This window comes from Leopardus geoffroyi, chromosome C3 (genome assembly GCF_018350155.1).
Source record: "Leopardus geoffroyi isolate Oge1 chromosome C3, O.geoffroyi_Oge1_pat1.0, whole genome shotgun sequence".
NCBI lineage: Eukaryota > Metazoa > Chordata > Mammalia > Carnivora > Felidae > Leopardus > Leopardus geoffroyi.
Window position 1 is genome coordinate 32,506,928 of NC_059338.1, and position 26,815 is coordinate 32,533,742.

At 38.1% G+C, this 26,815-nt stretch overlaps 1 protein-coding gene across 3 annotated transcripts in view; it reads right to left on the minus strand.

Moving 5' to 3' along the window:
* CC3H1orf53 (chromosome C3 C1orf53 homolog) overlaps positions 1–26,815 on the minus strand; it is a 105,545-nt gene that overhangs the window by 822 nt on the left and 77,908 nt on the right. For 2 of the 3 annotated variants that reach the window (XM_045456666.1, XM_045456667.1), the window contains exons 3-4: positions 3,952–4,378; positions 942–1,043 (exon numbers count right to left, since the gene is read on the minus strand). In XM_045456666.1, the coding sequence (XP_045312622.1) occupies positions 942–1,043; positions 3,952–4,215 (366 nt within the window). In that variant the 5' untranslated portion in view covers positions 4,216–4,378. Of the gene's footprint in view, positions 1–941; positions 1,044–2,690; positions 2,839–3,951; positions 4,379–26,815 lie in introns of those variants that run through there. The other variant, XM_045456668.1, reaches the window with a different exon arrangement.

A 26,815-nucleotide genomic window follows, 5' to 3' on the forward strand; every position in this document is an offset into this window, starting at 1 on the left:
GAGACAGAGACAGAAAGAGTGACAGTGGGGGAGGAGGCAGAGAGAAAGGGAGACACAGAATCCGAAGCAGACTCCAGGCTCTGAGCTGTCAGCACAGTGCCCCAAGCGGGGCTCAAACTCACAAACTGTGAGATCATGGGCTCAAACTCACAAACTGTGAGATCATGACCTGAGCAGAAGTTGGACGCTTAACTGACTGAGCCACCCAGGTGCCCCAATTACTAATATGATTTTTAAAAGTTATGGTGACACACACAATCCCATTTATTTTTTTGCTCAACATAGGGAAGGATTAGTTAGTTCACCTTAATCAGTGAGCACAGAGATATATTCACTGAAATATACATCTTAGGAGATACACAGCACTAAGTTTGGGAGAGCTATCTTCATGGTTATGAAAATAGAGTAGAAAACAGCCACAGAAAGAATGGGAGAGGGAGAGAAGGAAATGAAGAAGAATAAAAGAAAGAAAGGGAAGGAGGGAAGGAAGAAAGGAAACCACCCTCATTGAAAGGAAACCCACTTCACAATGCTGATCAGATTTCTATTTATTCAGCTAATAATGAAGACAACAATATTGTCTGGGATCTAGTTTGTAATATCCTGGATTTCTTTTCCTGCCCTCCTTGCCCTTGCCTAGTGAATATGACTTATTTGAAACCTCATGAAAAGTTTCCTTGTAATAACGAACTCCCATGAATCTCAAATCACAGCATCTCAAGGAACTGATGCTCACAATGAAAAGTTACAAAATTCCATTAACTTTAAAGGTCCTATGTCGGTCCTAAGGATTTCGTTGTCCTTGGCTAAAGCTGCTTGTGAAAAGTGCCCTCCAGGTCTATTAGGCTTTTTTCACTTGACTTGTTTTTCAAATACTAGGTATTTACGAAGTTACAGAAGCACCGAAAACTGCTGGTGTAATGCGAGAATTTGCTACTCACGTGTCTGCAGGCAGACCCGCAGCATTTGCCTCTCTGCAAGTGGGCAAGCCGTGTAAGCACCAGATAGCCAGTGGCTGGATCCGTGTAGTTTAGCTGGCCAGCCTGAAGAATAATGCAATGAAACAATTCATTAATCTCAATATTCACCATATCTCCTCACCATAATTTCTACTCATAAAATACTGCAAGATTTTCTTTAAACAATATTAAACTTCTTCCCAGCAATTCTGGTGGCACTTGCAATTAAAGACTGAATGCATTCCAACATTACATACAATCCAACTTTATGTGACATAAGGAGAAAATATACAGTTTGAGAAAAATGAGAAGTTGATGGAAAAACAAGAACTCCTCTATACCCAATAACTATGTAGCCACTGCTCAGGTATTTTTCATTCAGTTTCTAGGTAACAAGTTTAATAACAGGTGATTTAGATGACTTTAAGAGCTTAAGAGGCTGAAAATGAACTTTCACTCAGAAGTTGCAGTTACAATTTTAGTACTTAAAATATGTGGATAATGATTTAAACTTACAGAAGAGGTGCTAATCAAAACCAACAGTCCTTACAGAAAAGTATTACCTTGCTATTATTGGACACTTTTCTTTACCTTCATGATGTGTTACTCCATTGCACATTTTATACTATTTTCTGTTTTGGGAGTGTTGTTAGTTCTGTTTTTAAGTGAAAAGGGTATTGTTTTAACATATTAACACGCACTGCTTTTACAAGGTTGATCAAAAGCAACTTTTACTACACCACTTCAGACGTCAAGGAAGCATACTCTACTGACATTCGAACTCAGTTTTTAAAAAGTGTCCCAAGTACATGGTATGAAGGCAAAGGACATAATGTGGCCTATCCTGTGAATTTGGGCCATGGAGATGATATTATTTATCCTTGAGATTTTGTAGAGGAACCTTCTCTTGGGCTGTTTATAATAACCCATTTAACCACAAAGTAACACTGCATCATTCATGTATAGAACCTTTTCATTAAACTATGCATGACACCTGAATGTCTTCTAACATACTTTTTTATGTGCCACAAGTTACTTCTTCTGAGTGTCTTCCTTAATGACTAAATAGTTAATCTGGCTGAGAATTTAACCAACTGTGCTTCAAAGATAAGGCATAGAGCAAAAAGACATAGGGTTCAAGTCTAAGTCTACTCTAAGGCATTCCAGCAAAGCCAGACCAGGACCAAAGAAACCAGCAAGCAAGTCTCAAGGCCAGTCTACAGGGCCTTTCAAATCTCTTGGGACCACAGAGGCAGATTACACGAAACCAGGAGCAGTAAACTACTTTAGAATGATCAATTGTCAAGACCTCACTTCTTTATGAAACCTGGGTTTGAAGACTTGGAAGAAAAGCCAAAAAAACACCAGGAACTCTGTCAGCAGCCTTCTTTCCACTTCTCATAGTTTCTGGGAGTCTTCTGAGGGCAATCACCTAGCAACCCAGAAGCCTACCAGATTGCTCCTGCATTTGCGCCCACTCTCCTGATTTCCCTATTGATTGAGGAACTGTGAGCTTATTGGCTGCCCCCACAAACTTGATTTGTCCTCAGTAGATAAGCCTCAGGTAATGGTGGCAACAAGGATATGACAAGAATGCTGACAGTTTACAAGATGTTCCGTGATACAGATCAGCACAGGGAGAAAGAGACCCATCCGCCTTGAGGTGTGGGAAAAGGACCATGGTGGGGGGAGGGGGGGAGGGCTCTGATTTGTTGAAAAAGAAAAACAAACCTGTTATTGTATTTACTTCTGGTCTCCTTGACATTCATTTCACTTGTGCTCCTGACACTGATGAAACAAATGTGGATTTCCTAAGTGGGAAGAATTTTTCCTTTCCCAGGCTGACTGAACCTGTCTTTACATGCCACTGCTGTTTGCTCTAAAAAAGATGAAACTTTTGCTTATATTTACCATATTTATATGGTGATGTATGGCAACAAATTACATATGTTATTTTCAATACAGTATAAACAAGAACACTCAAAAGCTGTCATTTCCTGATGAATCTTTATGCAGAAGTTTCAACACCTGAATGAGCCAAACAGTGGATTCCCAGGGCCTACCGTCAGCGGGGGGAAAAGAGTCAATTTTAGAAAATCTCCAAGGTTTTCTTCTCTACTTCTTTGGTACAAGCAACACCAGATATTAAGGACTGTGTGACCTTAAGTAGGTCACAGTGTGTGTGACCTACTTAATAGGTTACTTTTACATCGCGTTTGTATCTTCATGATAGAGTGCATGTGCTCTCTCAGGATAATAAAAACATAAATATGTTCCCTTTACACTTATGTGGTCTGAGGTGTTAGAAACCGTGGGCGGAAATGGTAAATTGTGATATTGGTACTAATAAGGGATTGTCAAATCCCCAGAGAAAAACATAGCTCAAGATTGTCTAGGAAGAATGTAAACGCCTGATTATAGTTTCTCTTACAATTGTGCTGTTAGGGTGCAGAGAAAAGACGAAAGGAGAGCAAAAATTAAATTAAAAATAAGTTTGGTTCACTTATGCATTACTAATATCATTGGATAGCGAAGTGTTTAACTGATGATGCAGATAAACACACAACCTATTTTTTCCTCTGACTTCTCAGCTCCTCTACCTCTTGCATCAATTCCTAACAACCCGCCCCCAACACACACACACACACACACACACGCGCGCGCGAGCGCGCAAACAGAAGCATGATGGGTTCCAAAATGCGACCAGAGTTTATCTCGGACGCTGGTCAGAAAGGACCCACACTTAGCACAGATATACATTAACTCTGCTCGGAATAGCAAACTGCACAGTTTTCCAGCGAAAAGGTCGGAGCAGGAAGCGCGCGTACTCGTCAGACGCCAGAGGCTGGACTGCGCGGGCTTCCAGGAACCTCTCCTTCTGCTCTGGGCGCGCAGGCGCACCGATCCCGGGCTCCCGCGGGGCCCGGGTGCGGCGGGGTGGGGTGGGGTGGGGCGGGGCGGGGCGGGGCGGGGCGGGCAGGAGGGGCCTCACCGCGCACGCGGCGGCGTGCAGGTCTGCGATCCGCCTCTCGGCCGCCGTTAACTCTTCACTCTCCCGACTGCTCGCCGCTCCCTCTAGTCCGCCTTGAGAGCAGCGCCCGGAGTGTCCGCGGTCTTCTTTAGAAGCGGAGCAGAGGGTTAAGCAGAGATGCCGTCGGAACCCTCCCCCGACCCAGAGAAGTTTCGGAGGCAGAGCTGCCTGCGGTTGCGTCCTGAGCGCGGCGCGTGCCCACGCCGGGATCTGTCTGGCCGCCATGGCCGCCGTCGGCCCGGAAAGGCGGGGCGCCCCGCGCTGGGGCCCGGCGGGATGGCCACGCGGGTCCGGGCTGCGCGCTGGGAGGCCGGCCTCGGGCTTCGGGCCTCGGACCTCGGACCCGCGCCGCGAGGACCCAGCTTTCGGCCTCCGCTGCTGGGTCCTGCTGCGGAAATAAAAATGGACTTTTTAGGCGGCCGATGAAGTTCCAGCACGATGTGGGGACGGGGAAGAATGGGCCATTTCTAATCTTGGGGCCTAAATTCTAAACGGACATTTTTTTCTCATGTCACATTAGACTTGAGATCATTCAGCATAATCGCCACACCTGTTAAGATGCAAGAAAGGGATCAAAATACCCGAGGTGTGTTTATAACCAGCTAGGGTCTGTTCAGAAAAGGCTGGGCATTTACAGGTAACATGCACTATGAATAAAGCTGGCCTCGCCTAAAAAGAGGACCGAAAGTGAAATCGCACGCTGAATAAGAAAAGGCAGTATTTTCATGTTGTTAAATACTTGCAAAATCCAGACAAAATTCTATCCTTTCTGAAACGTAAAAGTTATCGAGATACCCCCACAAAATTTAATTTTGAGAACATTAGCACAAGCCCAGGAGGCAATTTCAGGTGTTAGAATTAAATTAACACCACTCCTACCCCTCTCCCTCCACCCCCACCCCCCACCCCCTCAGCCTGCGTTTCTGCAAAGGAGGGTTGAAGAGTAGCCATTTTGTAAGTGTTCTTCAGTTTTCAAGAATTGAGGGCAGGAATCTATCCCCGAGGGCAAGAGTAGATCGTTGAGTTGCACAGAAGTTTGACCAAGCCACCATAGAATATCACTACTCTTTTTTGTTTTTTTTTGTATCTGCATTTACCATGTCTGGAATTTACTTAGTAGGTGCTGATTGAACCGACCCTATTGGTCCATTAAAAATTTCATAGCGAATTAGTATTTTTGGCAACTCTGTTTCCTTTGTGTTGGAATCATCAATTAGTTATTAGTTTAAAACCAGGAAGGCTAAAGAGGGACCTAAAGAAAAAAGCAGTGCAAAGGTGGGACGAAACTTGAGAAGGGACTCCATCCACCACAAGTCAGGTGTGTTTGTGTGCTTTTTCCCTAACCAAATTCTGGAATAAGGAAATAAGTCTAGAAGTTCAGATTGCGTTTTTTTAAAATTGAGGATAAGGACCTATTAATAATTGGTCATGGCATTAATTCAAAGGGTGGGAACAACATTTTGCAGAGATGAAATAGTCTAGACCATTTTCAAATAGAAAATACATACTCTTACAACAGGGTTAAGTATTTTTACATGAAGCTTTTGTTCTGGTGGATGGGGGGGGGGCGGGAAATCTTTGTGTTAATAAAATAGTTCTGTATTCTGATCATGATGGTCACACAAGTCTACACATGTGATAAGACACAGAACTCTATACACCTTGTTCCCATATAACATTCTTCGTTTTGGTATTGTACTATAAGTATGTAAGATGTAACCATTGGGGAAACCTGGGTAAAGGGAATCTATCTATCTTTGCAACTTCTTGTGAAACCGTAATTATTTCCAAATCTAAGAACAATAGTTTTTTTTTAAAAAGATGTAAAAATGGTTTCCAAATTACTTGTTAAGGTAGATCACTGAATTAGCCAGAACCTTTCTACATCTTCTCCATTCCCAGGTTTAAAAATCAGCCCTTTTGGTTAAGGCCCTTTGGGCGTTTAGGCTGAGAAAGCTGTTTTGTACTACTAACATGTTACTTGGGTGTGCATTCTTACAGATATTTATTTTTTAAATATAATAACAGCTAGAAATCTGTGTGATTAAGAGTTTAATAAAGTATATTATTACAAATAATTTCCAAACATTTGATAATTATCATTTAGACATTGAATAGATTATCTGCCTCCTTCAATTTTCATTTGATTTTCATACTTAAGAGTCAGTGTCATTTCACATCCAGTAAATTTCATTCATTGTGTCTCTTGTTTTAAAAAGCCTCCTCAGGGCTTGACCCTTACCTTATTCTAGCGTGTCTTCATTTCTTTTTCAATTCTCCACACTCACAGTGGACAAAACTGTATGAACGTGGGGGCACAGCATCCTACCTTAGAATGGTAAAGTAAGTCCTCACTTTATTTGCAAAGCATTTACATCCAGATATGCTTTAGGAAGAGTTATTTTGTGTCACATATCTGCATGTAACATAAGATTGGATATATTTTATACTTCTTCTCATCATTTGAGATGCTTATGTTGATAATGAACATGATTGTTATTTTGGAGAGGAGGAGGAGAGGAGTTCAAAGAAATGCATTCCCCTAGGTTTCATCATATTAATTTTTAAATAGATATGGTAGGCGTCTCTAGGTTTCAAGATACAGATCACACAACTTAATCTGGTTACAATAAAAGGAATTTGCTCATTTAACTATAAAGCATGGCCTGATTCAGGGCTCAACAATATTATCAGGGCTCAGTCTTTCCATCTTCAGCTATGCCTCTTCACTGTTAATTCCCTTTTGAGTCAGGTTCTTTTCTCATTGGTGAAAGATGGCTGCAAACAGCTCCCAGGGCTTCATCCTTTCTCACCCTTGTCCATTTAAAATGAGAATCTTGTTATGAAGCTTCTAGACAAGAAGAAGCCTTTTGGCCCCCCAAAGTGCTAACAGTATCTCTCTTCACCGTGTGTCCATTCCTGGACCAATCTTTACAAGTACATGTTATCCATCAGCCAACCAGGCCCTATCTCTGCAACCGCCTATGTGCAACCCCATCTAAACCCCTGGCTGCGAAGGGCCTGTATTGATGCTGGGGGCACAGTTAACAAGTGTCCACTATAGTGTGACTTGCAAAGGCAAAATAAATTCTACCAACCCACCCAGTTCTTTTAGGATTTTGTATTTAATTGTCATTTAAAACATTCTGTCACGGTTCCTCTGGTTCTCCTCTAGATGTCCTTCTTTTGATCTCCCACAATTATCTACCTCATTTTAGCTTTCTATATGATTCTTTTTTGCATTGTTTTCCCAACAGATCATAAACAACACAGTAATGTGTCATGTTCATCTTTGTTTCTCCACAGCCTATCTTACAGTACTATGACACTTAGTGAATAATAAATAATGAATTTTTGGATGGATAAATGAGTCAGTGGTTCTTCATTCTCAAATACATATTCCTAACTACTGGGTAAAATTTCCGTATGAAATTTTAAAATTAACATTCTATACATTTGCAGATTTGGAAATATTTACATTATTGGTTGTAAATAAATACTTTAAAAACTAGATGGTAAAGGTACTAACTGAAATATTATTAAATTGTATTTATTAAAGAAGATAGGGTCACTTTACTGACAAACAGGACACATGCATACATTATCAAATCATCTAAGCCCCTGAAATGCTGTCTCTAAATGATTTTAAATGCTATCTTGTAATAAACTGCCCTATTAGTATTTAATAAATTGCCCTATTAATAAATTGCCCTATATGTATTGCCCTATTAGTCGACAAATTAGTGCTGGAGTCACAGAGCTACCCACAGATTTCTTGTCCATATACTGCCTGTTTTGCACAGTTCTTTTTGGACACTGATTTATGTATTTGATGTTTTTCAAACAGCTGAATGGTGTGTTATGACATGTCATGTTCCATGCATAGTGCATTTTCACTATCAATTCTTATGATTGAGAGCAAATGTTACATGCCCCTAAGGTTGCCTATAGGGAATCTTTGTTTCATTTAATGGGACATCCAATAGAACACTTTGTTTCACAGAGCTGGTCTTAGAAAATTCTTTGGGGAATTATAAACACTTTTGTTTGCAAGCCCAGCGAATCTCTGCTGACTCCACCACGGATGCTCCCCCACCAACGCTGCATGCCCAGAGCACTACTGCACTTGACTCTTATGTTCCTATTTTGTTTTTGTTTTCTTCGATGAGCTGTAGAAGGGCTATACAATATGAAGTAATCTAGCCATTTACCTCTTCTTTCATCCTCTGTGTCATTCTTTAATGAATAGTAGTCTACCCCAATTGCCAACTTAGTGTCAAGGATAACTCGATGGTTAAATCCAGTGTATGTAGACAGTACTTATCTGACTAAAACTGCATGCTGCTTTCACAGCAGTCCATCATCTCCCCTTCTTCAGTAGTCTTCAGCCCTTCTCACTACGAAATACTTCCCTGAGGGGGGCACCTGGGTGGCTCAGTTGGTGGAGCATCTGACTCTTGGTTTTGGCTCAGGTCATCGTGATCTCACGATTCATGAGACTGAGCCCCATGTTGGGCTCCGTGTTGACAGCATGGAGCCTGCTAGGGATTCTCTCTCTCTCCCTCTCCCTGACCCTCCCCCACTCATTTCACACACTCTCTCTCAAAATAAATAAATAAACATTAAAAAAACCACTTCCCTGAGTTTATCCATGCTTATGTTTTTAATCTATTACATATTTGCTCATAGTCCAATCTCTGCTTCAGAATCAATGCTTATGAGAGAGACACACCTATCTATCCATCCACCTGCTGGACACCAGCACTTAGAAAATACCCCAAACTCATCATATTCGAGATGCACCTAATCATCATTCCCTTTGAAATCATCCCTGTTTATTGTCTTTTTTTTCCCAAATGTTTATTTATTTTGAGAGAGAGAGAGAGAGAGCGCACATGAGTGGGGGAAGGGCAGAGAGAGAGAATCCCAAGCAGGCCCAGTGCTATCAATGCAGAGCCCAACATGGGGCTAGATCTCAGAAACCATGAGATCATGGTGTGAGCCAAAATCAAAAGTTGGATGCTTAACTGACTGAGCCACCCAGGCACCCCTGTTGTCTATTTTAAAGGCACAGCCATCCAACAATTCATCTAATTCAGAGATCTTGGAGTGATCCTTAACTCTTTCCACATCTTCCCATCCAATCACCCCACAACCTACCAGTTTCAGGTTTGCTTATCTGCGTCTCAAACCGGTCCTCCTTTGCCTCAATCATTGTCCTAGTTCAGGTCATTATCATTTCTTTCCCCATGACTACAGCTAGAGCAGAATAGTTCATTGATGTAAATAATAAATAATGAGGGCATATTCTGTATCAGGGCCTTCTGCTGAATGCTGGAGACTTATTGTTCATATGTTGTGTGTGCTATTTATTCTGATAAAAAAAAAATGACCCTTATCTTTTTGGAGTGGTGAAGTTACACCTGTCCTTAAAGCCTCAGCCCATATGTTGTCCCCTCCAGCAAACTTTCCCTGACCATTCACTTTTCTGTTACCCCAGCCCCTCTGCAGGCTGGGCTGGGCACACCACCTCAATGCTCCCAGTGTATCCAAACCCTACACTGTACTTTCTTGTTGTGTAGTTTTATGTTTATGAGGGCTTTTTAATTGGCAGATTGTGAGACCTTTAAGGGTAAAGACTGTCTTATCTTTGTAATTATCTAGTAGCACAAGTACATAGGAAAGGCTAAAAAAGAAATGCTTGTTGAAATGTGTGGATGAATGAACAATGGGAGCAAAACCCCACATCTGAGTCACACAGCAAAGAAATGATACAAATGCCTTCCCGCTCATATTCACGGTTAAGAATCAGTATTGGGTTTTATCAACATATCAGTTGTTCTCAGGATATTGTTCTGAGACACAGTATACCAAGATCACAAGGTAACTATGATTTTATTTGGCAATCTACTTATTAAGTTCCCCCCAAACGGTCATTGAATTAATGGTAAGTGCAGTGTATGGGCTGCATTTCAAATGAAGTTAAGTTTATGTTGACAGTGAAGTCCAGCCTTGTTAACCCTGAACAATCATTCCAATTATAAACTACATGCACACAATCACTGTCACATAAAATATCAAGACTAATTACTTCTAGCCCTTTTGTTATGCAAGTATTAAAAATGAAACCTACTCTTAGGTATATTCAATATTAACAACGCAATCCCCACCAAGAATATTACTTTAAAAATCCAGCAAGAATTTAGTTCCATTTTTTACCTTATCACACACAAAAAATGGGTTAGTATCCTGCTTTTAAAATGATATGGGCAGCCACTGTTGTATAGGATTTCCCACATACCAACACAGTTGTAAAGAGATCTTGGTTAAGGCCATAAATACAACATACAAATCAGAGCATTGTTCTCTGCACTCTTGTTGCTGCCTGAGGGAGCAAAGCATGTCCACTGTTCCATGACTGGAATGAAAGGCACACTGAGTTTCAGGTCAAATATCCATGACATTGACGTGTATGACTAGTCTACTGAGTATGATACATGTTAATATCTTCCCAGTGGTGGTGTGAGTGATATGCCTCAGTGATCAACACAGCACGCACGACCCCTTTAGTCTCTCTACAGGTGTAAAATTGATGCATCTCTGAAATCGTGTGGAATGTGAATCTTTCACGTGCAGTTAAACTGTAATATTGCTGTGTGAATTGTCATATTTGTATAATTCTGTAAGGATGGCATCAACACCAGTTGCTCTATCTGATGATATTTTTTGATGGCACATTCCGGATGGCATTGTTGTGAGCTAAACCTGTTTGTACCACATCATGGGACCAGTAATAAAACAAAAATCAAAGCATCACGGCTGACTGAGCACAGTGACAGTGCTCTGGCCATACTGTGATTTTTTCTGAAATGGTGGTACATTTGGAACACAATTGGGTAATTCATCCGCCAGTCTAAATTCCATGATAGTAGAAACATATATATTCTGCCTGCCATTTTATTCTGCTAAGAACAACAGAATAAAACCTACTCTTATGTCTAATTCTGACCCATAAATCTGCGGATGAATAATCCTTGAATGGTAGCATGTGGAAATAGTGTTGTCTTTGAAGTCCTTGAGTTGAATCTTTATCTGTCTGCTTCCTAGTCCGGCGACATTGAGATTATTTGACTTCTCCAAACCTGGGTTTCCTCCTCTGTAGAATGTGAAAATTATCTCAGAGCTGAATTACCATAAACACTAAACGAGATAGTGTATATAGAACATCTGACATGGTGTCGGGCTCACGAGTTCACTATTGCTACCATTGAACCAGGAAACTACTTCTGTGTTTTCAGTCTTTCTGTATGTTAGCTCCTAGGTGCTCAGTAGTTCCGTTGCTATTTTACTATCCCTCCTTTATGGCATGAGATTTAGCTTCCTTGAACAATTAATTACTTTTTACTCATAAATGATAAAAACTTGCTAGATGTTTGCATAACTAAACAGTTTTCAATTACTTAAAAGAAAAATCTACACCACACTAAAAATCTTCTGTACAGAAAAGGAAACAACAAAATGAAAAGGCAATCTACCGAATGGGAGAAAATATTTGCAAACCATATATTGATAAGGCATTAGTATCCAAAATATGTAAGAAACTCATATGACTCAATAGTAAAAAACCCAAAGAGCCCATTATGAAGTGGCAAAGGACCTAAATAGACATTTTTACAAATAAGACATAAAAATGGCCAACGGGTATATGAAAAGGTGCTCAAAATCGCTAATCATCACAGAAATCACAATGAGATATTACCGCACACCTTTTAGGATGAATATTACCCAAAAAAACAAAACAAAAAATAACAATTGTTGGCGAGGGTGTGGAGGAAAGGGAACACTTGTACGCTGTTAGTGGGAATGTAAATTGACACAGCCATTATAGAAAACAGTACTGAGGTTCCTCCAAGTTCAATTAAAAATGGAACTAACATATGATCCACCAATCCCACTTCTTGGTATATATACAAAGGAAATGAAATCACTATCGCGAAGATATGTCTGCGCTCCAATTTTCATTGCATGTTTATTTACCAAAGCCAAAATATGGAAATAACCATTATCAGTTATGTATGTGTTAGTCTGGTTGCCTCTTTTTAAAAACAACAGCATTACAGAGATATTGAGGTATAACTGGTATACAATAAACTACACATATTTAATGGGCACAGTTTGATAAGATATGCCCATTAAATCATCACAACAATCAAGATCATGAACATATTTATCATCTCATATTTTTCTTATGCCCTTTCGTAATCCCTTCCTCCCAACCCTCCTTTTACCATATACTTGAAGAGCATGTGTATTCTGCTGTTTGGTGAAATGGTCTATAAATATCAATTAGGCCAAGCTATTAGTCAAGTCTTCTATGTCCTTGATAATTTTCTACTTATTTATCAATTCTTAAGAGCATTTAAATATCTGACATTAAGTTTGGATTTGTCTATTCCTGCAATTTTGTCAGCTTTTGCTTTATGTGTCTTGAAGCTCTGTTATTAGATGCATAAATGTACAGGATTATTTCCTCTTGATGAATTGAGCCCATTATCATTATGCCCTTCTTCATTTATGCTATTTTTCTTTGTTCTGAAATCTGTTTTGTCTGATACTAATATAACCATTCCAGCTTTCTTTTGATAAGTGTTGGTATGGTGCATCTTTTCTTATCCTTTTACTTTTAACTTACTTTTTTTTTTTTAACTTAAAGTGTGTTTCTTATAGGCATCATATACTTGGGTCTTTTTTAAAATTCAATTTCATAGTCCCTGCCTTTTAATTGATATTTAGACCAGTAGTGGGCCAATGGTGGCTCTCCAAAATATATGTCCATGTTCTAATTCCTGGAATCTCTAAATGTTACCTTTTTTGAGAGACAAAAAAGGTATTTTTTAAATGTAATTAAGCTAAGGATTTTAAGATGAGGAGATCATCCTGGATTATCAGGGGTTTGGGGTTCGAGAAGAGTCTAAATCAAATGATAAATGTCTTTATAACAGACATTCAGAAGAAAAGACTACGTCAAGGTGGAGGCAGAGATTGTGGTGATGCAGGGATTGACGTGATGCAGCCATAAACTGAGGAACAGTGGGACAGCCATGAGAGGATGGAAGAGGCAAGGACTATATTTTCCCTTAGAGCCCCCAGAGGGAGTTCAGTCCTCCTGGATTTTGAACTTCTAGTCTTCCAAACTGAGAGAGAGCAAATTGTTGTTTTAAGCCTGATAAAATATTTTTGTGTCATTCAAGATCCAATAGTCCCATTTCTCCCTTCAAAAGTTTTGCATATATATATATATACAATGTGATCTCTCAATCTTTGTGACGCCTTGTTTGTAAAATTGACCTCAATAATTCTCCTCATCCACATATTCATATTCCCTCACGTTGTGATTTTTGCATCTCCTCCCACTAAGGGGTGGGTTAATCTTTCCCACTTGAATTGGAACTTGGTTATACTACTGGCCAATGTGACTTCAGCAAATGTGACACAAGCAGCTGCTTGAAAAGCACTTGTGCACTGAAGCTCCCCCTCTTTTAGTTGGAAGCATGAGATCATGATGCAAACAAGCCCATGCTAGGCTTTTGCAGAGGTCTTGAGAAGAAAAATCGGAGCACCCTTGCTGACATCCAGCATCAATTGGCAGACATGTGAGTAAGGCCATCTTAGACAATCCAGCCCCAGGCAATCTGTCACATGAAGAGGGCCTCATGAGTGATTTCTAGAGAGGAGAGAAGGACTGCTCATCTGGACCTGCCCAAATTGCTGCCCACAGAGTCATGACCAATTTAAATGGCTCTTGGTTTCAGACACTAAGTATTGAGGTAATTTGTATTACATCAATGGTTAACTGCAACACTCTCTTAAACTCCTTGTTCTAGTCAAAGGAGGCTAACTGCAATAACAGACAGTACCAAGATCTAAGTGGATTTTACACAGTGAACGTTTATTTCTTACATAAAACCCACTGAGGATGTTTCCGGTCAGTCAGCTCTCCTCATCAGCCCTCCTTCAAGTAGCGATCCAGGAATTATGTTTTCCTTAATCACTTGGTGTGCTATTATCTAACATATCACCTCTCAGTTCACTGAAAGGACCATCTCAGCCTGGAAGTGACTTCATTCACTAGCCATATTGTCTTACCAAGATGTAAAGATGTAAAGTAGATAGGAAACGTATCCCGACTCTGTATTTGCCATCTCTGATTTATCTACGTAGCCCTTTGTTATTCATACTTTCTTAGGACATGAACAAGTGTGTGTCCCTTCTTCCCACACGGAACTGTAACCTTAAAAATAGAGTCCTATCTACTCGTTTCTCTTGCATTACCCAATCTAAATCCTTGTATATGGTAGAGATGCCCTAGTAAAGATTTATAGTCTTATATAATTTTCTTTTTTTTTTTTTTTTTTTTAATTTTTTTTTTCAACGTTTATTTTTGGGACAGAGAGAGACAGAGCATGAACGGGGGAGGGGCAGAGAGAGAGGGAGACACAGAATCGGAAACAGGCTCCAGGCTCTGAGCCATCAGCTCAGAGCCCGACGCGGGGCTCGAACTCACAGACCGCGAGATCGTGACCTGGCTGAAGTCGGACGCTCAACCGACTGCGCCACCCAGGCGCCCCTATAATTTTCAATGTACATAATTTTCAATGTACATTAAGAAACTCTATTTTATTTAATTCTCAGCAAAATTTAAGATAGTAAATATATAATTACCTCCATTTTTATAAATAACAGAGCTGATGATCAAGATTTGTAAGTAATTTGTCCAAAGTTACTACCTAGGAAATGGCAGAGCTGGAACTGAAACCGAATAACCTGAACTCTAAGTCTTTATCACACTACCAGATACATTTATTTAAGTAAACTAAGTCTTTGCCTTTTTTCCCCTAATTTATCCTATATCCAGTTCAGTCACTGAATTCTGTTCATTCTTCTCTCATAACATATTTCCTTTCCTTTGAATTCTTATTGCAATTTTACCTGGTTTAGGTCATTGTCACTGTATGCCTAAGTTACTGCAACAGGCTCCTAAATTGTACCTACTGCCTCTAGTCTCCTCCTTCTCTAATTAATTCTTAATGCTGTTGTCAAAATAACAGTACTCAACACACCATTTCGATAGTCATTTTCTGGTTCAAAAAGCCTCAATGTCACAACTCTACATGTAGGAAAAAATATGGACTCATTAGCTAGGCATTTATGGTACTCCCATACTTTGACCCCTGAAATACCTTTCTAGTCTTATGTCTTGTTACACTGTAGGTCACTCTGTACTAGTCAGACTAATCTACCCAATCTCCCCTAAATTATCCATGTTGTAGGCATGTTATTTTGTCTCCACATCAGTTATTTCTTCCCTATGCCCCCAATTTTTTTTCACTGTCCATTCCTCCCCCATGGGTCCCTGAGAATAATTCTGACTAGTCTAAGTCAATCTTGGAAATCCCATTCTTCCTGCAGTTATTGATTTACGCAAATTCCTGGCCAATGAGACATGGGGGAATTTCTGCAGAGAGGCTTCTGGGAATGGTTTTCTTACTCTTATAAGACAAAAAGCACTTTGGTTTCCAGGCATATGGCATGGAAGATATGCTTAAAAACACCCCTTACAAAAAGTTTAATTGCAAACATTTTTAAAATGTATCTTTGTATTTAAATGTACAATGTATTGTACATATGTATAATTGTACATATTGTACAATGTAACACGTATTTTGTATTTAAAATGTATTTTTGTATTTAAATAGAGTTAAACCTGAAAAAGTAGGGGAAAAGTCCAGGCAGCAAAACCCCAAAACTGAACTTAACATTAAAGTGGTAATTCATCTCTAGCACTATTGTTGCCCTGGAGAACTTTGTTGGTCTTGGTAACTATAATGCTTGAGTTTTAGTGGATGAGTGAAGTCAGGAGATATGGCCTTGGCCTGCGCCAAATGAGTAGTTTCAGCCAAGATCCTGTTATACAGTTTAGGTATTCGAAAGCTATACTCTTAGTCAGGGCCGGGACTGAGGTGAAGTCAGTAAGGCACTTAATTCACCCTATTCACAGCCCTGCCCTTAGCGAATGGGTAGACTGTAAAACAAATCTACCTCCCAGGAGTTAGAGTAGGAAGGGAACTTGTCTGTCTCTGCCTGGACGCCCCTAAAAATTTGTAAAGAGAGGTCTGCCCACCCATGAGTTAGAGACGAAAAGTTTCATTGCCTACTGTATTAACCTGCTAGAGTTGCAATAACAAAATTCCCCAGACTAGATTGCTTAACCAGCAGAAATTTATTTTCTCACAGTCTGGAAGCCAGAAATCCAAGACTAAGATATCTTTAGGTGTGGTTTTTTTCTGAGGCCTCTCTCCTTGGCTTGCAAATCACTGTTTTTTCCCTTTGTCTTCACATGGTCTTCCTTTGTGCATATGCATCCCTGGTGTCTCTTCCTTTTCTTATAAGGACACTAGTTCTATTGGATTAGGGCCTCACCATTACTACCTCACTTAAACCTAATACTTCTTTAAAGGCCCTAACTACAAATATAATCATATTGGGGGCTAGGATTCAACATATGAATTTGGGAGAAGTACACAATTCAGTTCACTATACCTACTTGGTCCATTAAAATCCAGGTCAAGATAAGAACAAGAATTTGTCCTGGGGTGCCTGGGTGGCTCAGTCAGTTAAGCAACAACTCTATTTTGGCTCAGCTCATGATCTCATAGTTCATGAGTTCGAGCCCCTATTTGGGCTCTGTGTTGACAGCATGGAGCCTGCTTGGGATTCTCTCTCTCCCTGTCTCTCTGCTTGCACTCACACACTCACATTCTCTCTCTCTCAAAATAAATAAATAAACTTTAAAAAAAAAAAAAAAGAATTTGTCCTAAGTTAGTAGAACCCCTGGCTGTCTGATAAAGCAAAATGAGAGAATAAATTCTCTCTACAGAGACAAAACTTCAATCCTGGCCCCATAAGATTTCTACAGAGAAAGTCCTGCTGATAGGATTCCACAACACACAATTACAAAGGACATGAGGAATCAAGGTATCATGAACCAACAGCAAACATAAATAACAGACAGTATACTTTAACAACCAAAACCAATAATTAAATTATCAGTTATAGAATATGAAATAATGGTCTAAAATGTTTAAAGAAATAAACATTGGAATTCCAAACATGAGTAAGAAACAACATAAAAGATTTTAAAAACCAGATATATTGTAATGACAACGAATTGGAAATTCACAAATGAAAATTATTCTGAAAACAGAATAATTAATGTTAAAAACTCAGTAGGGGGGAAGGTGCAAGATGGTAGCATAGGAAGATCCTAAACTCATGGCCTCCCATGGACACACCAAACCTACAACTACAGAGGCACCTGGCTGGCTTGTTGGTAGAGCATACAACTTGTGATCATGGTGTTGTGAGTTCAAGCCCCACTTTAGGGGGAGAGATTACTTAAAAATAAAACCTTTAAAAATTAAAATAAAATCTTAACAAAAAAATCTACTGCTACATATTGATGATATCCCTCTGGGGAAAAAAATCTGAAAACAGAATGAACTGTTTTTCATAACAAAAGATAAAAGGACTACACTGACATGGGTAGGAGAGGCAGAGACATTGTCTCACACAAAACCACCCATGTGCACCAACACACAATTGAGAGACCTTATCAGACAGGTGCTCCTCCTGCAGGAGCAAGGGGTTGGTGCCCTACATTAGGCATCCTGGCCCCTGGGATCTGCACCAGAATGATGAGTTCCCAGAATGTCTGGCTTGGAGAACCAATGGTGCTGACATGGAGTCGGGGTAGGGGGGGCCAAAGTGCTGTAAAAAAACTGAGATTCTCTTCTGGGATAGCTTTAGTATAGTCTCACCAGCTCTCAGACCCAGAGGAAAAATAGCAATTTGAAAAGTACTATGTGAGGGAGATTCATTTGCTGATCTGGGGGCATCGGTGGGAGGGGTGTGGTACAGTAGAGATGTTCCCAGGAGACAGAGGAACTGGCAGATGCTATTGTACTTTCCCCATAATCTGCTAGCCCAGACAGACAAACTCGGGGGAAGCACCATCCCATTACCTTGCTGGGATGAGTGGGGAGTAGGGAGAAGTCTTGGTACCTGCTGAGACCACAGAGCACAAGAGATTGCAATGGTCTCCAGCTGCCTGGCTGTGTTGGAGAAGCATAAGCATTGGAAGCATTTTCCTGCTTCCTAGCTAAAATCTGTGAGTATAGGCAGTTGAGACACTCTCCTGCCCCATGGCTGGGGCTGGTGAGCAGGAGTGGTAGCAACATTCTCCCTCTCACAGCCTAAAGCTGGTGTGCATGCTCTAGCAAGGCACTATCCCACTGACTTGCTAAAGCCAGTGGATGCAGGCAGTCAAGCCATTTTCCCACTGCTTACCTGAAGCCATTAAGTGTCCCCTGCTTCCTACACACTCCAGCTGCCTTGCTGAAGACAGTGGGCACATGTAATCCACATAGGGGATACCCCTTGATCACTTGGCCCTGGTGGCCAAAAGGGCTGGCATTCCAGAGCTTCATGGGGCTCCAAACACCAGAAAGAGCTTTTGCAGGCTGCCACTCCCAGGGCACAGCAAATACAGCAGACTGAAACACAACCCTAGTCTTTCTGTGGACAGAGCCTATTCACTTAGCCTGAAGCTTCAGCCTGAGGGACAGGCTTCAGTTTCCTACACATTAGGAGACTAATGAGGTGCTCCCAGGGAATGTAAGCAGGGAGACATCATCCTTGTGTTCCCCCTTGACATTGCTACAGCTTGACAAGATTTCCCAGAAAGGAGCTTATACACTTGTCTGGAGCCCAAATTTTTGCAACTATCATCCAGGGGACACCTGCATATCTCCTGGTCTGGAGGCCAGCAGCAATTACAATTGCAGTTTGATAGTCCATATATATCTGCATACTTTAAAAGCTGTTGCCTGAGTGTCTGGCTTCTAATCAGCCTGAAGTCGAATGCTAAATGAGACCCCTGCATCACTTACAGGTCTTGGTACAACCTCAACAATGGGGACATATCAATAATAAATCAGGCAGTTTAAACAATCACAAGGATTCCAGAGACAAGCAGAGCTAGGGCAAGGTTAAATCAGAAGGGTCATCACCTACACAATACCACTCTTTCAAGACAGAGAGATAGCTCGTTTGCGTAATACATAGAAACAAATACAGAGAATCAAGCAAAATGAGGAAACAGAGAAAAATGTTCCAAATGAAAGAACAAGATAAAACTTTAGAAAAAAAACTTTGATGATATGGAGATAAGTAACCTATATGATAAAAAATTCAAAGTAGTGGTCATAAAGATGCTCACTGAACTCAAAAAAAAAAAAAAAAAGAATGGATGAATTCAGTGAAAAATTTAAAAAAGAGAAATAAAACAGTAGAAAGTACCAAACACAAGCAATAGAGCTAAAGAACACAATAACTGAACTAAAAAGTACACTAGAGGGGTTCAATAGCAGACTGGATGAAACAGAAGAATGGATCAATGAACTGGAAGATAAATCAATAAAACTCACCCAGACACAGCAGCAAAAAGAAAAAAGAATTAAAAACAATAAAGATAACTTAAGGGACCTCTAGGACAGTATCAAGCATTACATTTGCATTACAGGGCTCCAAGAAAAGAAAAGAGAGAGAGAAGCAGAAATCATTTGAAGAAATAATGTCTAAAACATTTCCTAGTCTACCAAAGAAAACAGTTATTGAGGTTCAGGAATCCCGAAGACTTCCATATAAGATGAACCCAAAGAGAATCACACCAAGACACATAATAGTTAAACTGTCAAAAGTTAAAAAGTAAAGAGAGAATCTTAAAAGCAGCAGGAGAAAAACAAATCGTTACATGCAAGGGAAATACCATAAGGCTTTCAGCAGATTTCTCAGCAGAAACTTTATAACGCAGAAGAAAGTGGCATGACATACTCAAAGTAATGAAAGGAAAAAAAAAAACACCTTCCAATCAAGGATCCTGTAGCCGACAAGATTATCATTCAGTTTTAAAGCAGAGATAAAGAGTTTTCCAGACAAGCAAAGGCTAAAGGAGTTTATCACTACTACACTAACTTACAGTAAGAAATATTAGTGACTTCTTTAAGCAAAAATACCTGGCACTAATTAAAAACAAGAAAACATAAAAAAAAATTCTCAACTGGAAAAGGTAAATATATGGTGAAGGTAGTGGATTAAGTTACTAAAAAGGTTGAAAGACAAAAGGAATACTATTACCTATAACTACAATAATTAGTTAAGGGATACATAACATTTAAAAAAAAAGTGATATCAAAACATGAAACATGATGTGAGGAGTGAAAATATAGGTTTTTAGAATGTATCCAAATTTAAGTTGCTGTCAAATAAAAATAGACTATTATACACACAGGTTGAGATATGTGAACTTCATGGTAACCATGAGCAAAATTTTAAAGTAAGCACACAAGAAGAAAATGAGAAAGGAATCTAAACATAACACACACACACACACACACACACACATCATCATCATCATTATCATCCACATCATCATCATCAAACCATAGGGGAAGAGAGAAAGAGAAGAAAAGGAACAGACAGAAACTATAAAAATAGCCAGAAAACTTTTAACAGAATGTCAACAACACATACCTATCAATAATTACTTAAAGTGCAAATGGACTGAATTCTTCAACCAAAAGACTGTGGCTGAATGAATAAAAAAAGAAAGACACATATATATACTGCCTATAAAAGACTCCCTTCAGAAGGACCCACACAGACTGAAAGTGAAGGGATGGAAACAGATATTCCATGCAGATGGAAACAAAAAGAAACCTGGTGTAGCTGTATTTATCCGAAAAAAAAAAAAACTTTAAAACAAAGACTCATATTAGACAAAGAGGGGCACTACATAATGATAAAGGGGTCAATTCAGCAAGAAGATATAACATTTACTAATACATACGCACCCAACATAGGATGACAAAATATATAAAGCAAAAATAAGTAGACCCAAAGGAAGAAATTGATAGCAATAGATAACAGTAGGGAACTTTAACACCCCATATGCATAACCCAGACAGAAAATCAATAAGGAAACATCAGCCTTTAATTATAAATTAGGCCAAATAGACTTAATAGATACATGTAGAACATTCCATCCAAAAGTAGTAGAATACACATTCTTTTAAAAGGCACATGGAATATTCTCCAGGATAAATCACATGCTAGGTCACCAAAAAAAAAAAGTCTCAACAAATTTAAGAAGATTGAAATTATATCAGGCATCTTTTATAAATATAATGGTATGAAACTAGGAATCAATTACAAGAAAAAAACTGGAAAAACTACAAATACGTGATAAACAAAAATGCTACTGAACAACTATTGAGTCATAGAAGAAATCAAAGGGTAAATAAATAAACAAATATCTAGGGACACATGAAAACAGAAATACAACATACAAAAATCTATGGTATGCAGCAAAAGTGGCTCTAAGTGGGAAGTTCATCGCAATACAGGCCTATCTCAAAGAAACACGAGAAATATCAAATAAACAATTTAACATTACCCCTAAAGGAACTAGAAAAAGAAGCCCAAAGTTAGCAGAAGGAAGAAAATAATGAATATTAGAGCAGAAATAAATGAAACAGTGGAAAAGATCAATGAAACTAAGAGAAACAAACTGACAAGCCTTTAGCTGGACTCACAGGGGAAAAAACCGGGGGTTCAAATTAAAAAATCAGAAATCAAAGAGAAGCTACAACTGATACCACATAAATACAAAAGATCATAAGAGACTACTATGAACAATCATACACCAACAAACTGAGCAAAAGAAATGGATAAATTCCTAGAAATTTACAATCTTCCAAGACGGAATTATGTAGAAAAAGAAAATCTGAAAAGATCTATTCCTGGTAAGAAGACTGAATCAGTATAAAAAATCTCCCAACAAACAAAAGATGGATTCACAGGTGAATTCTGTTGAACATTCAAAGTAGATTTTATACTTATCCTTCTCAACTCTTCCAAAAAACCGATAAGAGGGAAGGCTTCCCAACTTATTTTTACAAGGCCAGCACTATCCTGGTACCAAAACCAGACAAGGTCTCCACACAGGCAAATATCTGTGATGAACATGGAAACAAAAAATCCTCAAAAATATTAGCAAACCAATTCAGCACTATATTCAAAGTTTGATACACCATGTTCAAGTGGGATTTACTCCTGTGATACAGAGATGGTTCAACATCTGCCAATCAATCAACATGATAGACCACATTAGCAAAATGAAAGATAAAAATCATATTATCATCTCAATAAAGGTAGAAAAAGCATTTGACAAAATTCAACATCCATTTATGATAAAAAGTTTCAACAAAGTGGGTACAGAGGAAATGTACTTTAACATAATAAAAGCCCTATATGACAAACCCACAACTAATATTATATCCAACAGTGGAAAGCTGAAAGCTTTTCTTCCAAGATCAGGAACAATCGAGGATACCCAATATCCCCAGTTTTATTCAACATAGTATCGGAAGTTGTGGCCACAGTATTAGGCAAGAAAAAGAAATAAAAGGCATACAAATTGGAAAAGAAGAGGTAAAATGTCTTATATTCAGATGACATGATTTCTATATAAAGAAATCCCTGAAGATTCCACCAAAAAGTTGTTACAACTGATAAATGAATTCAATAAAGTTGCAGGATGCAAAGTTAATATACAAAAATCTGTGGGTTTCTACACTAATAGCAAACTATCAGAAAGGGAAATCAAGAAAACAGTTCCATTTACAATTGCATGAAAAAGAATAAAATGCCTAGGAATAAGTTTTACTAAGGAGGTGAAATACAGGTACACTAAAAACTATAAGACACTGATGAAAGAAATTGAAGAAGTTACAAATAAATGGAAAAATATTCCATGTTCATAGATTGGAAGAATTGATATTGTTATAATATCCATACTAACCAAAGCAATTTCTAGATTCAATGCCATTCCTATCAAAATTCGAATGAAATTTTTCACAAAACTGAAATAAATTCTAAAATTTGGATAGAACCATAGAAGGCCTCCAATACCCAGACCAATCTTGAGAAAGAAGAACAAAGGCAGAAGTACCATGCTCCCTGATTTCAAACTATGCTATAAAGCTATAATAATCAAAACACTATGGTAGTGGCATATAAAACAGACATGTAGATCAATGGAACAGATTAGAGAGCTCAGAAATAAACCCACAAGTATAGGGTCAACTAATCCATGACAAAATAGGCAAGAATAGACAATGAAGAAAGGACAGTCTCTTCAATAAATGGTGCTAGGAAAACTAGATAGCTATATGCAAAAGAATGACACTGGACCACTGTCTTACACCACATACAAATATTAACTCAAAATTGATTAAAGACATGATTGTAATACCTGTAACCATAAAACTCCTAGAGGAAAACATACACAATAAACTCCTTGACATTGGAGGCAAGGAAAATAAAACAAAAATAAAACAAATGTGACTACATCAAACTAGAAAGCTGCTGCACAGTGAAGGAGATCACCAACAAACAGAAATGCAACATACTGAATAGGAGAAGATATTTGAAAATCATATATCTAATAAGGGGTTAATATCCAAAACATACAAAGTACTTCTACAACTCGGTAACAAAAAAAAACCCAAAGGATCCGAACAGACATTTTTCCAGAGAAAGCATACAAATCCAACAGGTACGTGAAAATCTGCTTAACCTCACTAATCATCAGGGACATGCAAAAAACCACAATGAGATATCGCTTCATCCTTGCCAGAATGGCTATTATCAAGAAATAACGAGTGTTAGTGAGTATGTAAAGAAAGGGAACCTTCTTACACTGTTAGTAGGAATGTAAATTGGTGCATCCACCATGGAAAACAGTTTAGAGGTTATCCAAAAAATTAAAAATAGAACTACAGAAATTCCGCTATTGGGTATCTACATAAAGAAAATGAAAACACTCATTCTAAAGGTTGGTACACCCTTATGTTCATAGCAACATTATTTATAATTGCCAAGCTATGGTAACAACTTAAGTGTCCATCAACAGATAAATGGATAATAAAGATATGATATACGATACTACTGAGTCATGAAAGAATAATAAAATCTTGCCATTTATGACAACATGTATAAACCTTGAGGGTATTATGTTAAGTGAAATAAGTCAGATAGAAAAAGACAAAAACCACATGATTTTACTTACATGTGGAATCTAAAAATTAACAAACAAAACAAAGCCCAGACTCTCAGATACAGAGAACAGATTGGTGATTGCCAGAGGGGTGAGACTGGAGGGGAGAGGTAGTGAGATGTGTGAGGGGAATTAAGAAGTACAAACTTCCAATTATAAAATAAATAAATCATGAGGATGTGATATACAGCATAGGGAATAATCAATAATATTGAATTAACTTTGTACAGTGACAAATGGTAACTAGATATATTGTGGTGACCATTATACTATGTACATAAATGGCAAATTACTATATCGTACATCTGAAACTAATATAATATTATATGTCAATTATAATTCAATTAAAAAAAGAAATAACGTAAGCAAAATTCCTTAAAAAAATAAATACTGAGTGAATGAATTAAAGAGCCGATATAAGCACAACTGAGGTGAGACTTACTTAATTGTTTAAATTGAAGTACAGAAAGACCAAGAGATAGAAGATTTGTAATAAGGGTAAAAAGACATAGAAGATAGAAGGAAGACAGAATTAGGACATCTAACATGTGCCTAACTGGAGTTCCAGAAGTCGATAATAGAGACAATGAAAAAGATTCTATAACTGATTGAAGACACAATCTGATTCTCAGATTCAGAAAGTACAATGAATACCAAGAGAATAAGTAAAAAAGCACTAACGAATATCATGGTTAATGTGCAGAACACTAAAACAAAGAAAATATTTTAAAAATAGCCAAAGAGAAAAAGGCAAGAATGTCTACTCGGGAATTACAATTAGACTTGAAGTCAGCAACGACGCAAACCAGCAGCCAGTAGCATAACAGCTTTAAAATGCTATGATAAAGTCCCTGTCAACCTAGAATTGTATATCAAAGCAAGCTACTCTGTGAGAATAAGGGGAAAACAAATATGTTTTTAAACAAATATTTAAAATATTTACCATCAGTAGAAACCTAGTAAAGGAATTCCTTGATAATGTACTGCAGAAAGAACAGACGTGAGAAGGTAAGATAAGCAATAAAAATGATAAAATGTGAGAAAAGCAAAACAAAGACTGATTATTTGAAATTACACTAATGTCTTAGTAACAAGATTTAAACAACACTATTAAATAAAGCTACACTAATGGTGAAAAGTAAGTTGTAAGCCAAGAGAGGAATAAACAGAATGAAGGAATACAATAATCTTGTATTGTTTGGGAGGAAGAAAAAACTACAGAATAAACCTTAGATCTAGTTAAATGTGCTTACTAAATTTCAAAGACAACCACAAAGAGTAAAAAATAGAGCACATAATTTTGAAAACAAAAAAAAAGTGGCATAAGGAAAAAAATCAAACCCAAATATGGCAGTAAGAGAGAGAAAAAGAAAAAAAAGGGGATGAGTAAGAATAAAATTATAAAAACAAACTCAACTATATCAGTCATCATAAATAATGAACTCACTTCCTTATTAAAAAATGAAAATTAATAGAAAGCATTTTAAAATATATATGCTGTTTAAAAGAAACACAACTACAATACGAGTACAAAAAAGTTGAAAAAGAAAATGTGAAAAGGTATCTTGGCAAATTCTAACCAAGATAAAGCTGCCACAGTCACATTAATATCAGACAAAATAAACCCTAAGGAAAAAAATATATAATGCAAAGTCACACTACGTAATGATAAAAAGTTTCTAAGGTAATATGCACTTGGGATTATAAAATAACTTCCTAAAAGTGTTTACGTATGACTGTAGAAATCTACAGCAAGCATCCTAAATGATGAAACTTTCAAAGAATTTCCTTTAGAACATGACATAAGACGAAGATAACTATTATCACTTCTGTTCAACAACGTGCTGAAAGCCTTCCTGAGCATGAAGACAAGATGGAAAAGTAAAAATTGTAAACCTTAGAAAGACAAAAATAAAACATTAAAAAATTGTCACAGAGAACCACAAAAAAGTTTAGTTATATTATTAGAACTAATAAGAGAATTTAACAGGGTTACTCTTTAAAAGGAGATCAGAATCAATGTTAAAAGATCAACTTGACCGTATGCATGTTACAAATCACTAGAAGATACAGTTTTAAGAGACAGACTTACAATGCATGAAAAAGATAAAGCTATTAACAAGAACTGTGCTAAGCCATACTGGAGAAAGTTTTAAAACATCATGGGAAGATATAAAAGATGACAAAGTCATTGAAGAAATACCAGGAATAGAGACTCCATATGATAGCAATATTGATACTTCAATTGATCCCTATAGTCAATGCATTTCCCATCATAAAAACCAACAGCAGTTTTCAATGAACATGAAAAGCAGATCTTAAGATGGAATCATTTTTTAAAAAGGAAGTATTTTTAGTGGAATTATTTTATATGGAAAAGAAACAGACTACACAGGAAATTTTAAAAAGGAATAACGAGATCAGAGAGCGACTGTCATATCATTTCCAGATCGTAAAAATAATGCAGTTAGAACAGTGTGGAGGTGGAAAAGTGGTTGACTATAGTCATTGGGAGAGAGCAGACATAACATCAATGGATTTGCACATATAAAGAAACGATACAGTGCAGACATAGCATGGAAGAGCGGT